The 15,736-nt window shown below is 39.8% G+C and overlaps 1 protein-coding gene across 5 annotated transcripts in view; it reads right to left on the bottom strand.

Annotated features, from left to right (window-relative positions):
* The window catches only part of BBS9 (Bardet-Biedl syndrome 9), a 271,289-nt gene that overhangs the window by 184,292 nt on the left and 71,261 nt on the right, over positions 1-15,736 (bottom strand). For all 5 annotated transcript variants that reach the window (XM_072153261.1, XM_072153264.1, XM_072153263.1 and 2 more), the window contains 2 exons: positions 13,633-13,816; positions 12,908-13,037 (listed from right to left, as the gene is read on the bottom strand). In XM_072153261.1, the coding sequence (XP_072009362.1) occupies positions 12,908-13,037; positions 13,633-13,816 (314 nt within the window). The remainder of the gene's footprint in view (positions 1-12,907; positions 13,038-13,632; positions 13,817-15,736) is intronic.

Raw genomic sequence — 15,736 nt, 5'->3', positions numbered from 1 at the left:
TATGTGGCATATGTGGGCATAGCTATGTGAAGTTTTTATTTATTATTGAAATGATTATTGAATACTGGTGCACCCTGCCCTGCTCGGGAAGTGTGCACCACATTTTATTTGGTGCAGCTTTAACATAGCAGCAAAATTCTCTTGAGTTGCTGTAACAAAATGTGGCGCACGGTCCAACTCTGCACAGGAACGCCCCTTTAGGTGCAGAATTTTGTGGAGCGGCTGCTGCAAACACTTCATAAATACATGAGCAGGCAGTTTGCATGTTTTCAGTGCAAACTCAGACAGAAAACTGGCGCAAATGTTTTAATAAATGTGAGCCAATGTCTTCAATAGCAGACACAGACGGTATGTTCCTTATTTAATTTAATATTTGAGACAAATATTATGCCGTAACACACATATGTATAGCAGCTTTTGAGAAGCCAGAATTGTATGAAAAGGATGATTGCATTGTACAGATATTCTATGTGTTATGCGCAACTTTGTCTGGATATAATCCTAGATAAACCAGAAATACGGTCATGTATTGTAATTGTTTATTGTGTTCTATTGTTTCAATTGTTACAATTAAAACTGTTAAAATATATATACATATTTAGTTTATTTAAAACCTAATTATTTTGCCCTACAGAACAGTCTCAAAACAGTCAGACAAAATCTGTGGCAGACTTCTACAGGGGATGTCATGAAGTGATGAGCTGGCAAAGACTTAAAATCCGCACCAGAGCTCCTCTCAGCCGGAACAAAAACCTAATTTAACGGCTGTTGACAGAGCAACTCTTTAATGTCAAATAATACCACCATAAAAAGTGCACTGAAGGACAGAGAAAAAGGGCTAAATGAACCATGAACATTAAGTGCATAAAATACTTCAGAAAATAGGCTACTTTTGGAGGGTGATGAGATTTCGGCAACGCTAGAGAGGAACGTGGGAGCCATTAAAGTGCATTTCACTCATCTGAATAAACCTATTGTAGAAAACAGAAGAAATATTATGCTCCTAGATGTCATATGAGATGCAGAGAAAGTGACCATTAATGTAAAACGTTTATCATCCAAATCCTATTCAATCAACCATTTCTGAAAGATATATATGTCTTCACAAGTTAATGTGACAATGATATACTGTCTGTCTCTGTTTATAGCACCAGTGGGTACAATCCTGTAGTGTTGAAAGTAACATTTATATACACACTATAAGGCTTTCCCCATTTGGGCTGCAAGCAATTAGAAAAAGACAGATTTTAATTAGCCATATTAATAAACCAAAGAGAGCAGTGTCCTTAAAGGGCATCTACCACCAGGATCAAGGATTGTAAACCAAGCACATTTACATGCAGGTGTATGTCCCCTCTGGTAGGATCTGCTCTTCTTTTAATTTCTTAAGTCCTGTTTTTTTAAAGGCTTTTAAAATTATGCAAATGAGCCGGAGGTGCTCCAGGCTCTATTGATATTTATGGAACGAAGAGCCCCTCATTTTCATAATATTTTAAGCCTTCTTAATTAAGAATAAGGGCATACGAAGCTTAAAGAAGAGCAGATCCTGCCAGAAGGGGAACACACCAGTATGTCAGTGTGCTTGGTTTACAATCCTTCATCCTGGTGGTAGATGTCCTTTAAGGCTATTGGAGTGAAGCATCCTGAGGAGGAACTGGAGGCCCACAGTAACACTGCAAAGAGATACAGAAGAATAAGTAAAGACAAGTTACCTTTGGACTTATCTGTATAGAGATCATACTTGGTGCTTGTAAAATTCCTGCTGGATAAAAAAGCATTTTCTTCTTTTAAGTAAATGGTCAGGTCTTCAACATCAAGGCCAGTGACAGGATTGGGAAAAAGTATCATAGAGTCTTTTACTATTAGAGAGCTCTGTCTGCTCCATAGAGATGAAGGAGGCAGCACAGACATGCACGGTTGGCTGCTCTGCTAATCTCTGGGAGAAACGATGTGTCTGAAGAAGGTACCTCAGACTCCATTGGTCTCCCCGTTCTAAAGATCTCTGGGTGTGTGATCACTGAGACCCCCAGGATCAGCAAGTTAGGTCCTATCCTAAAAGCAGCGTGTAATTTTGTCTGTACAATAAATCTAAATAAAAACCCGCTTGGTGAACGACGGAAAAAAAAACCCACAAAAAACTTCCCGTAATATACAATTTTTCATCAAATAAGATAACAATAACTGTTGTAAAAAGTGATCTAAAATATGCTACTACTGAAAAGAAAAACACTTTTCGCATAAAAATAAGCCCTCAACCAGAACTGTCAACAGAAAAATACAGAAGTTATGCCCCTGAAAAGATAGTAAAAACAATGCGATTTTCTCCAATATTGGTTTCACTCAGTAAAATTGAGCAAAGATAAGAAACACTGTATAAATGAGGTAATCAGGTATCACTGCAATCGTAGCTTTACGCTACGGTGAGCGGGGGAAACAAAGTGCTAAAAATCCAAACTAAAAATTTATGATTGTTTGTGTCCCCCTTGAAATAGTTAATAAAATTTCATGAATAAGCTATAGAACCCCAAAATAAATTATCTATACAAGTTTATCTCACCCCAGAAATAATAAGCCCTCATTTGTTCATATCATAGAAAAAAATAAAATTTTAGAACTTGTATATTGTGACAATAAAAATCTGCTGTGTATGGCGCTGCTTTCATTCTATGCCAGCCGTCTTCCCGTACAGCAGTTTACCACCACATATGGGGTATCAGTACACTCGGGAGAAATTGGGCATCAAACTTTGTAGAGCATCTCATCATTTTATTCATTATGAAACGGTCAGTTTTGGTCTAAATGAATTTATTTAAAAAAAAAAGGGTAAATTGACTTAATAGAAGTTGTTATACAAATGTTAAGGGGTGAGGTTTCTATAGTGGGGTAATTTATGGGGTTTTACTATTATTTAGGCCTTTCAAAGTCACTTGGAAGCTGTTTTCCCTCAAAATATGAGTTTTGGTGAAAAATCACACCTAAAGTTCTGCGCCTCAAAACGTCCTAGAAAAATGAGAGGAACGCATAAAATATCATCTCAACATAAAGCAGACATTCCGGAAATTTTAGTTATCAAGCTTTTTGGGTAGTTTTACTTCCTGACTGAAAAGCAGAAGATTTCAAACTTTAAAAATGAAGAATTTTTATGAACTATTGCCAAATTTTCATTTCTTTTTCAGAATGAAACACAAAACTTATCACTTAAATTTTACATCTAACATGAAGTCCAATGTGTCAAAAGAAAACATTCTCAAAATCACTTGGATATATTAGAGCGTTCCAAAGTTATAACTAATTATTGTGACACATGTCAGATTCTAAAAATCGAGTCTGGTCATTAAGCTGAAAACAAGCTGATAAGTGGTTAAAGACCCTGCTTCCAGATACAAGTGTCCAGTAGTAGCTACATTTAGACCACTTATAGGAGTATTAGGTCTCATACTGCTCACATTTTCCCAGTTGTACAGGATGAAAATAGCATTTCCTAACACACATGACTAATTTGTCTTGGCAATGACAATAAGCTTATTAATGGCAAAACTAACACAAGTGTTGCCGATTGATTACGTTTAAAAGTAAAATAGCTTTTATAGATTAATTCATTCCTAATATTAAAAAAAAACCTCCATGCTAGTACAGCTTTCAAGAAACACAGAAGTATTATTATACAAAATAATACTCACTATATGAGTGTTAGGAAGCAAATTAATTGAGTAAGATTTGGAATGTGATATAAAGTCTCAGAAACCTGTATAATGATTTCTTGGCCCTTTCACTTTCCTTTTTTGTTTTTCTCGCTCTCCGCCAGGAGATGGATGAGTTTTGTATGAAAGGACAGGGAAAGTGGGGCGAGCTTGTATTTCAGCCATAAAAGTCCTTTCCCTTGTAATTATTCAGTATAAGCAATGATGATAAATTGTACTATTGGTTTTTCATGTGTATTGTGACATTTGATATAATAACTTTTGTTAGAAATAAACATAAAAAATATTTTAGACCTAAACAATAGGCCTGGTTGTTAAATAAGCTTTCGGTTCTTTCAACTACTTCCCTGTTTTGAAGAATCCCTCCAAATATCTGTGAAATAAACTAAACAGTATAGTAAAAGTCGATCTGCACAGTTTACTAAACACAAAGCAGACAAGAGAAGCTTAAAGGGAATCTGATATTCAAATTAACCCTCCCAAATTAAATACTTTGTTATAACTATTATTACAATGCATTGCCCTCATACCTAAATGATTCATTGCCTTGGCTGCAATGTTATAAAATCAGTTTGTATACTTATATGCAAATGAGCAGAGGTGAGTACAATCACAGTAGGCGAGTCCTGCATATTCATCGTTACCTGCCCTGCCAGTTCCCAATTAACTGGTCGTACTGCTACCATCAAGCTGCCTTTACTTTCCCCTGCACGGGCTGTATGAAGGAGTATGAAATGCTACATGATGCCTTGCTAGAACCTTTAGAGAGTGACAGAGAAAGACCTCTGTGTGGCTGAAGAGAATTCAGAGGGAATGGTGGGAAAGACTGTGGTTGTGTGTGACTTGGCAATGCTACATCCTTAACCCCTTAACGACCTGGCCCTATTTTTTATTTTTCATTTCCATTTTCACTCCCCACCATCAAAAATCTATAACTTTTTTGTTTTTCCATGTACAGAGCTGTGTGGCTGCTTGTTTTCTGTGTAACAAATTGTACTTCTTAATGACAGTATTTAATATGTACTGGGAAAAAAAATTCCAAATGCAGTGAAATCGGTGGAAAACCGCATTTGTGCCGCATTCTTGTGGGCTTGGATATTACGGCTTTCACTGTTTGCCCCAAATGACAGGTCTACTTTATTCTTTGGGTCAGTGCGATCACGGGGATAACACATGTATAGGTTTTATAATGTTTTCATACATTTATAAAAATAAAAACCTCCTGTACAATTTTTTTTTATTTTGCCATCTTCTGGCGCTAATAACTTTTCCATAATTCGGTGTACAGAGCTGTGGGTGGTGTCATTTTTTGTCCAACTTTTGATGCAGTTTTCAATGCTTCTATTTTTAGGACTGTACACTCTTTTGATCTCTTTTTCACTGAATTTTTTATATTTTTCAAAATGGCAAAAAAGTGTCATTTTCAACTTCCAGCGCCATTTTCCATTACCGGGTTAAACACAGTGAAAAAAATATTGTGATATTTTGATAGATTGAACATTTTCGGACGGGGCAATACCTAATGTGTTTATATTTTTGCTGTTTATTTATATTTATTTTACTTCTAGGGAAAGGGGGAGTGATTAGAATTTTTTTTTAATATTTTTTTTACTTATTTTTATTTTTAATATTTTTCAAACCCCCTTACTTTAACCCTAGGTTGTCTGATTGATCCTACCATACACTGCCATACTACAATGGGGATTTTCCTCCTCATTCATTACGATTTGAGAATTGCACATTGTAATGAATAGGTTATAACGAGACACCCTCAAGTTTTTCGAAACCCCACGGCTGTTATGGCAACCGATCGCGGTTCCACGATGACGTCATGGGGAGTGACAGTCTTCACCAAGATGACAGCGCCCATGTGCCGCCATCTTTTTGAAACCACCGGCAGCTTTGCCGGTGGCGATGGACGGGTTTACTTTCCGGGGTCGATGGTAGCGATCGGTAAGTGCTTGCTGCTATATGGCGAGGGCTCAGGTAAAAGAGCTTGCATAATGGTCCATCCATTCTTTATAAGGGAACAGAATAAAATAATTTAATAAGTAAAGATGATGCTGCCTAAACCAGTCATGATCTGCCATCTTATATAACATGTCCAAGATCATTAGGACTGAAGAGAAGCCTAGAACACTCCTCGATAGTGCATGCATGGCCTCCGCTGCAAGGGTGTTGGGTGTTCGTATCCAAGGACAGCGATCTTGTTTCTTTGAAACAACATAGCTGCATTTATGATGAATATTCACCCAGGTACATTTTTTTAAATAACCTGGAATTAAAGAATTGTATATATATTATATATAAATATAGCAGAGGAACCAAATCAAATGTGAATGCCCATATGAGAATATCCCTTTAAATGTAATACCTGTACAATCATTGATAGAGCACACTTTATTTCAACTTACATTGTGTGCACCCAGCTCCTGTAAAAGAAGGGGTGGTAAAAATGATTCAGGTCTAATGAACATTCCCATAAACTTAGTACAACCAAGACAGTGACTGACAGTGTAAACTACTGTAATGTTTATACTTAATTCAGTCAAATATTGTAGTAAAATACTTTCATTCTGACATTGAATGGGGTTATCCAAACCAAAGTAAGAGCTGCTTTAAGGAAACATTGGCCCATGTAAAGTGTTTGCCAGTTTTCTGTCTGACTGCACAGAAAAGAACATGCAAACTGCTTGCACATGTATTTATAAAGTGTCTGGGCCAGTATTGTGTGGCAGCCGCACCACAAAATTCTGCAATTAAAGGGGCGTTCCAGTGCAGAGTGGACCGTGCACCACATGTACTCGACAGAATTGTGTTGCACACTCTACGTTAAAAGTGCATAAAAAAAGGTTGGTACACACTTCCAGAGCAGTGCAGGGCACGCCAAATTCATGTAGAGCGTGTGCCGCTATTTAATTATCTGACACACTTTGCACTTCTGATAAATGTGGGCTATTGCGTCAAAATAAGTAACATAAACATACCTTACACTGATGCCTGTCGATGACTGACCTCAGCACTGAAAACTTTTTGTGGTCTCTGCTGGGGCGATTAGTTCTGTCCTACCCTAATACAGGACATCATCTAACAGTAGAATAGGAGTTTCAGCAGATGGAAACAGCTGACTGGAGTGGGAATGGAGTTAAAGGGGTGTTGCCCTTTCAGCAAATACATGTTATTGTTTGAATCATTAAAAGTTATACAATTTTCCAATATACTTTCTGAATCAATTCCTCACAGATTACAAAATTTGGGATTATTCACTGAGGGGAGATCTCCAAGGATCTTTTTATACCTAGGCCTGTGACCAGGATAAGGGGGCATCCTCTACGCCTAGAGGAGAGGCGATTCTACCATCACCATAGACAAAGGTTCTTTACTGTAAGAGCAGTGAGACTGTGGAACTCTCTGCCGCAGGAGGTTGTTATGGCGGACTCTATGTACATGTTCACGGGTTATGGGGATAAAACATTTATTTAATTCTTAAAGGTTAGACTTGATGGACTTTTTCCAGCCTTATATACTATGATACTATGACCATAGTCACACAGGTGCACATCTCGTTATATCACACAGCCCTGATTACTCTCTGTGAGTCAACTGCAGGAGATTGTCTTGACCATGTCTACATGCCTAAATGCACTGAGTTGCGCAATGTGATTAGCTGATTAGAAATTAAGCGTTAACGAGCAGTTGGACAGGTGTACCTTATAAAGTGGCCGGTGAGTGTATATGTTTTCTGTATTTTTATAATATCACACCATCCTTTTTATTTTATTTTTGGCTATGTATATTAACTACATGATGTAATGTACAATGACTCTAGCAATATGTTTTAAAGATAATAGTTTTTATCTTCTCATGCACTCATATTTGCTAAAATGCAGGTATACTAATATGGACTTGTCCTGTACCACTGAGACCAAAATTTTACAAATATGTATTTTTAACCAGAACCCTGTGTATTTGTACGGACCTGAAGAAGGGAGCGTTACGCCCCCGAAATGCGTAGTCCAACTCCGAAACAAAGTATTTAATCTAAGAAGCGCGGATTCACGTCCTGTTTTCTACTTCTACGATCAATGCACCTGTGTGACCATGGTCAGATTTCTGTCCACTGGAAGTAAACCTAGAAGCTTCCTATAGAAGTACAGCAAGCAGAGATCTAGATAACCATGAGAAATCGATACAGAAAGTATATTGGAAACTTGTATTTTGTTTTTTTATCAAACAAACAATAACATAAATTTGCCGAAATGGGAATACCCCTTTAACTTAGTAAAACACTTTTTTACCCATGCCATTGTTATCCACTAAGCACTGCCACCCCCTTGTGTAGTGCAGTCCAGTGCCAAAATAGCTGATAATGTAGCAGCACAAAAAAAACTGTGCACACGGGAATCAGGCTACTCCATTCTCTTCGGAGTGGCTTTGTAGAGCCATATTGAAGAGCCATACAGGGAAACTCAAGCAGTAGTAGGGTGCTTGTCAGTGGTCAGGAAGTGCCCACATTTATAGACAGAGGCCTGAAAATTACAGGCTGCGCCACTGGAAAATGGTCTGTTAGCAGGCTTATTTTTAGATGCATTATTGACTACGATGGTGGATATAATGAAGGACAGCAGATGGTCTGGAGAGGAGAACAAACTACATCTGGATGAAGTGGCGTAATAGCCAATCCTCTTGTCACCTCGCCTTTTTTCCCTTTTATTTAATGCAGTTAATGCACATTTTTATTTTCCTGGTATCTGCCTGAACTGGCTTTAACATTGTTCCATACATCCACGCACTCTTTACAGGTTTGCCAAATCCACCACTATTCAACTCTTAAATTCTAGAACAAACAGTACAGTGACAAGAAAATGTTAAAAACTAAATCCTTCAAGCTCTGTACTTGGATTACATTAAAAAAAAAAACATACACTATGTACCAGCTGTTATACTAGTAATAAGCCACAGAGCTTGGCACAACTAAAAGCAAAACAAAAATAAACTGATTTTTTAAAAATATAATTTATCACTATATCTACAATGAATTTCACATCTAATTTCATAAAATATTTTATATATTTATAGGCAAGACTCTTGTCTGAAATGGTTGATATTATGAAGTTGACAAAGCATCAAGATATCCCATTGTTTGTGGCAACCACAGATGTAATGCATACATACATAGAACTGTTTGGGGTCATTGTCCAGTGTTCCAGTGGTGCCGGCGCTTTAAGCTGCCATGTGTGCCAACCACCTAGGTACAGCATACTGTGTTTATCCCAATTTCAGCATTAAAATGCAGAAATGTACCGTATATACTTGAGTATAAGCTGACCCGAGTATAAGCAGAGACCCCTAATTTTACCACCAAAAACTGGGAAAACCTATTGACTCAAGCATAAGCCGAGGGTGTAGTATACAGCAAGCCAGCCCCCATGTAGTATACAGCCAGCCCCGAGTAGTATACTGCCAGACCCCATGTAGTATACAGCCAGCCCCCATGTAGTATACAGCCAGCCCCCATGTAGTATACAGCCAGTCCCCATGTAGTGTACAGCCAGCCCCCATGTAGTGTACAGCCAGCCCCCATGTAGCGTACAGCCAGCCCCCATGTAGCGTACAGCCAGCCCCCATGTAGTATACAGCCAGCCCCCATGTAGTATACAGCCAGCCCCCATATAGTATACAGCCAGCCTCCATGTAGTATATAGACACCCCCCATGTAATTTACAGACACCCGATCTTCGGTGCTGATGACGGAGGGATGCGCCGAAGATCGGGAGCTTCGCGCTGAAGATCAGGACCCGCGCCAGCAATCCGGACACCGGAGGTGAGTTTTTTCAGCTTATACACGAGTATATACAGTAACTAGAAATATAACATTAACAGTTGCAGTCAGTTTCGGACTTAAAGAGAACTGGTCACCAGTTAAATGGAACTTGTCAGCAGAAATTGAACTAATGAACAACTACCAGTAAGTTGGCAAGCAGTGTAATACCTTCTAGTTAATGTTTCTTTCATGTCCCATTGTGGTGGCACCATCCAGAAAATCATGTTTGAATTGAGCTGTAGTAGTGGTTTATAAGGTCAATTGTTGATGACAGGTTTCCATTAAATGTCATATGTTCCACTGATGCCTCTATCCATGGTATTAGAGCCACCATTCTTCTAAAAAAAGGCTTTATTGTTGTCCTCTGTTCCTGTCATGGAGGTGGAGAGCTGCATTATACAGTCAAGCTACCCCACCCCCTTACTGGCACGGACAATGCTAACTAGGCTGCAGGAATTCCTGAGGGTAGGATGAGGAGGAAATGAGTGAGCCGCCTCTGCTATATCATTAACCACTCCCTGGTGAGTGAGGGGCTAGGCGGTGGCTTGGAGAACAAGGATAAACAGACAAGATGGTGAGCCCTACAATGAGCCCATTAAGCTGTCAACTTCCTACTTACTGCTAACCACCCTAAGCGGTGGGCAGTAACTGGACGTCTGTCCTTCCCTAAGCTACAGTGCAGACATGAAACAAGACTGACAAACAAACAGCACAGAAAGCAAGGTCAGAAGTCCGGGTCACAACGAGATAGTAAGTATAGTACATAATTGGAGAACAAAAGGGATAGTCGATAGTCGTACTATATCTAGCCAGGTATATAAATCAGATCCTGGACACACATCCAGCAGCAGACTGGAGAAGCTTTCCATCAGGCTAGTAACCCTTGCTGGAAAGAGCTAAACTGTAGAGAGCAGGGTTTGGCTCAATCATTCCAAACACAATAAAGGCCTAAGCCGTAGATCACACACACAGGAAACAAAAAACAAAATTAACACCACCTGTCAACTGCAGATAGAGGGACATTTTGGCATGGACGTTACACACTTATATAAAAATCCCCCTAAAAATTGCTAAATTTCAGGAACTGCACGCCTCATACATGTTGGAATATTCATCATACACGGCGCACGAGTGCCACTGCATTTTCACAGCGCGATACAACAAGAGGTTTCAGACTCTTGATGTATCAGGCAGGCTGGTACTCCCGGCTGGCCACATCCCCCTTCACGCCCCACAAGATAGCTAACAATAATAATAAGCTAGCATTTGCGATTATTTCAGGGCCTCTACACGCAGAGGCCATGATAAATATGCCCCACGGGGATTAATGCATATTGCAGATAACATAGCTAATTATATAATAAAACCTATATAAATTTGGTATTACCGTGATCATACCGAACCCAAAGAATAAAGTAGATGTATCATTAGGAGCGCACAGTGAAAGTCGTAGAAACTGAGCCCTCAAGAAAGTGAAGCAAATTAAGTTAAAGAACTTGCACACTTGGTGGCTGGCTAAATATTTTTTTCCCCATTGTTGGTTTTAGGGGTGCCCTCAATTTTTAATCTCTATTTTTGGTATGCTGTATATACTTGTGTATAAGCCGAGTTTTTCAGCACAAAAAATGTGCTGAAAAATCTTACCTCGGCTTATACACGAGTCAATAAAAAAAATTAATACTCACCCTCCGACACCCGGATCCTCGGCGGCGGCTCCCGGATCCTCAGCGTCGGCTTCTCTCTGCATTCTTCACAAGCCGCAGTCGCGTCCATGCGAGCTGCCGGCAGGCGCGCACTATGATGCGGCGGTGTCGCCGCTGATGACGTCATCGGCGGCAAAACCGCCGCATCATAGTGCGCGCCCGCCGGCAGCTCGCATGGACGCGACTGCCGGCTAGTGAAGAAAGAAAAGAGAAGCCGCCGCCAAGGACCGGGAGCCGTGCCGAGTATTAAAGGTGAGTATCGTCGGAGGGTGAATATTAAGTTTATTTTTTTTTTTATTAGCTTGGCATATTGGGGGCACGCTGTATACCACTTGGGGCATGGCAGACTGTATACCACTTGGGGCAGGGCAGGCTGTATAGCACTTGGGGCAGGGCAGGCTGTATAGCACTTGGGGCAGGGCAGGCTGTATACCACTTGGGGCAGGGCAGGCTGTATACCACTTGGGGCAGGGCAGGCTGTATACCACTTGGGGCAGGGCAGGCTGTATACTACTTGGGGCAGGGCAGGCTGTATACCACTTGGGGCAGGCTGTATACCACTTGGGGCAGGCTGTATACCACTTGGGGCAGGCTGTATACCACTTGTGGCAGGCTAGTGGTTCTCAAGACCACACACCAAGATAATTAAGTCAAGTGACAAGGAGTGAATTTGAGACTCAAAACAATAAGACCCTATGACATTTTAAATTCAGTCTTCCCTTTCCGTATGGGTACCACACAATAAAGTCTACACGATGGTTTGCACAATTTTAATATAAGTCAGACATCTGTCCAAGCTAAAAGTTAGAATTTATTCAAGTGGTTGTAATACACAACCCTTTTTAAGGAAATAATAATAAAAGTGAAGTTTTAAGGACTAATGTAGTTTGGGCACACGGTGTGTAAAAGATTTGCCATCACTGTCATAGGGGATGGAGAAACCTCCGCCCCTTGTGACGTCACATTCCTCCCTCTGGTCCCTATGTGGATATAAGAATTCGGACATGCTCCCGATCATTAGGTCCCGGACAGCTATTGGTTCCTGTTTTGCTTGTATATATGCTTAATTACCTGGCGTCATCCCTTGACAAAGACCTGCTCCAGTTGAAACGAGCATTGGGGTTGCAGGCCAGGTAATAGTCTGTCCCTCCAGCTTCCCACACTGCTTGTACTTTTGCAGTTTTGGCGTCTATCTCCTTACCATTGCGTGGTTCACTCCTTCAGTGTTATCCATGCTATATTATTATGATATATTTTTTGTGCCACTTACACTGCAGGTAGTATCACCAATTTGGCTTTTATTCATATATTCATCTGAATTTAACTCCTTCAGTGTCATTCTAGACACATTTTATTTGGCTATATTGCCTTCACACTATTGTTATATATACTTTTCATTTGGACCTATTACCTGGCGTGCATTTGCTCTTTCTGAGATGTACTCATTTTAGATCTACTGAAACAATGTAACTAATTAAATAAAGTGTATGCCAAAAAAGGCAAAAACCAGAGTGCAGCAAACCCGGAAAAAGGTCAATCACACTGGACACATTATTCATGTAGCCGCAGTAAACTAAAAAAAAATCTATAAATGTACAAAACTCACATAGCTGTTTGAAGAGATAAGACTTTCTCATGTACATGCAAAACCAAGTAAGGAGAAATTTTATGATACTTACTGGAAATTGGCAACTTTTACTGCAACAGGAATGTGCGGAAGCTGAGCCGCCCACCTCAGTGTCATATCCTGGTACACAAGTAACATGTTATTATGGTTTCCGACCAAAGAGTTTATTGTTCCTTCACTCACTGTAGAACAACAAGAAACAAGTGCTAAATAAATATTTAATTCTGTGCGCATTTATGTTGTATCCTGTAAATATCACTTGTTATATTTTATCTCCACCATGAGGCATGACATTGTACTAGTGTAGTATTTTTCAGGAAGGATTAAATCATTGGTAGTACATTTTTTATTGATTCTAAATTTTTATTGTGTGTATTATATATATATATATATATATATATATAAAAAAATATTGACTGGTAGTAAGGAAGCTGAAAGTGCTTGAGTATTTTCATACATATCTTGCAGACGCCAGCTCACGAACTTAACAAACATGCTTTAAGTTTGCAGTTTTGTATTCCGGATAACAATACAGGCCAAAAACAATTAGACACGTAAGAACAATTCTGGCACAGTACAGGTAAATGCATGGCAGCCTCGTATACAATATACTGATTCAATGTTCTGCCCTTATTTACCTTACTCAATTGCCAAAAAAGGTGTCTGTAAATTATCAGGAGGAACAGTTTATGCAGACAGCATATTAATCCATATATAAATTTGTACACTGGGTCCTGTGGCGCTCCAAACATTGCATTTCATTATTCTCCAACTAACCTGAACAATATGGAAGGAAGCAGCTTGGACTGTACTCAAGCTTTTTCATGAAGCGGATCTGTCCGTTCTCTTTGAGACAGAAGAAGTTTCTTTCGCCAAGTACAAATATTGAGAAAGCCGTGTGATTAAAAGAAACTATGCTGATATCCAAGGCCTGCTCACCTATGTTCAGGATCCAGTCGGCCTGTGGAAGAAAATGAAGCTTTTTAGCAGCTGCGTATCACCTAATTAATACTTGATGTTATCCAGACGTACAGTTGTAGATCATGAAGAGCATGCTCTTACCTAACTGAAACAGCCCAAAGAAAATTCCATTTGTTATCCTTGGATTTTCTTTTTTTTCCATTCAATTCATTTAAATTATTAGAAACAAAGCATACACCTTTTCAGAAAACAGATTTGTTTAGCTGTGATGAATTGCTTCCATCCTTTCCGGATAGGAGGTATCACAGACACACATGCACAAAGAAAGACTATTGCCATGTTGTCATATTTACAATTTTATAAATATAAAAAAAGGGAGGTGAACTAGGACCCTAGAGCAAAATTCCTAAAATGGACAAGCCCCACAGGAAACATTTTCTTATCAGTGACCGCAACATAATGGTGAAAATTTCTTAATCTGTCTGCGATGCAATAAAGTTGTAATTTGCGTTTTAAAAAACTGTATTAGGAGGTGTGGCTTTGCACAAAAATTTTGGTGCAGCTCAATGGTATGAAGACTAACAAATCGTATGACACAGTCTTATGGCAGATTCAAACAGGCGTGTCCATTGCATTTTGTTTACGTTTTTTGTGTTCATCTGGGTTTTTTTCACATTCATGGTGCTTCTGTTGTTGTAGTTGTTCACATTATAAAACATAACACCTAGTTGACAGTCATCAGTTGTTGTTTTTTTTTGCACACTTATAGACTTTTGTCTTCCGTAATCCGCATGCATGTTTACATTGTGTTTTGTAAATGTAAATGTTAAAAGTAATGTAATACGGCAAATCACCTCTCCTCAGCTGTAGTAATGCACTCAAAACGCGATGTGTGACCGCGCCCTTAGGGTGCGGTCACACAGTTCTTTCTTGGACAGTTCTTGGACCGTTTTTAAACGGCCTGAAAACACACGTTTTTGTAGGTTTACCATGTGTTTGGATGGTTTGAAACTGTTTTATCTTCATTGCTGGAAGTGTAGGCAGGTGTGAAATGGATTAAAACGCATGGTAAACATACAAAAAATGTATGCATTTAAGAAAACTTTTTCAGTCAGTTTAAAAATGAGCAAAAAACTGTCCAAGAACACACTGTGTGACAGCACCCTTAGACTGCCTAGTAAAACTGTGCAATGGTATACTTTAGATAAACCTCCTCGACATTCGCTGTGCTACAATGGGTAATAACAAATGCCAAAGCAAAGAACCACTGCTTGTTTATTATTGACACCTCTGATGGTCTCATGCTACCTATGAGGGGCTGGGATGTTTTTGAGTGTCAGATTGAGTATTAAACACTTTTGTAAAAGCAGGGAAATGAAGGGAGAATCAGGAAATGTCAAAATTGCAGGCAACAAAATTAAAGGCATAGAACGGTTCCCCCTTGGAACCTCCCAGCCCATTGTTCCTACAACAAGCTCTTGATCATTATAGGAAGTACACCAAGTCAACGACCATCAAACTATGGACCACTTGGCGGTCTATAAATGACCAGCCGGATCTTTGTGCCTCATGCCTCTGAGAAAGCTTTGTTCCTAATGCCATGTGCTTGTGCTGTGAATTCCCATTGTGACCCTGGTTCCGTCCATGACTACGCTCCTTTGCTGCCTCCCCTGACCATCTGCTTTGCCTTTGACGTTGATCCTGTGCTGCCTGCCTTGACCTCTTACCTGTCCCCAACCACAGTTCTGCCTCATGACTCTGTACCTCACCTTGGCCGCCACCGCAGACAAAGTCATGCCTGTGGTGCGACCTGGTGGTACCACGCCGCAGCAAGTCCAACACGCTTTGCGGCGGGCTCTGGTGAAAACCGAGTGCCACTTACACTCCGCTCCCAGGTGTCGGCTTACGTCATCGTCCATAGTGGTACAGTGGGTCCACTACCACTGAAGCCTGACAGCTG

This window comes from Engystomops pustulosus, chromosome 5 (genome assembly GCF_040894005.1).
Source record: "Engystomops pustulosus chromosome 5, aEngPut4.maternal, whole genome shotgun sequence".
NCBI classification, from domain to species: Eukaryota; Metazoa; Chordata; class Amphibia; order Anura; family Leptodactylidae; genus Engystomops; species Engystomops pustulosus.
The sequence above is the reverse complement of the archived record's forward strand: the minus strand, read 5'-3'. Positions and strand labels throughout refer to the sequence as shown.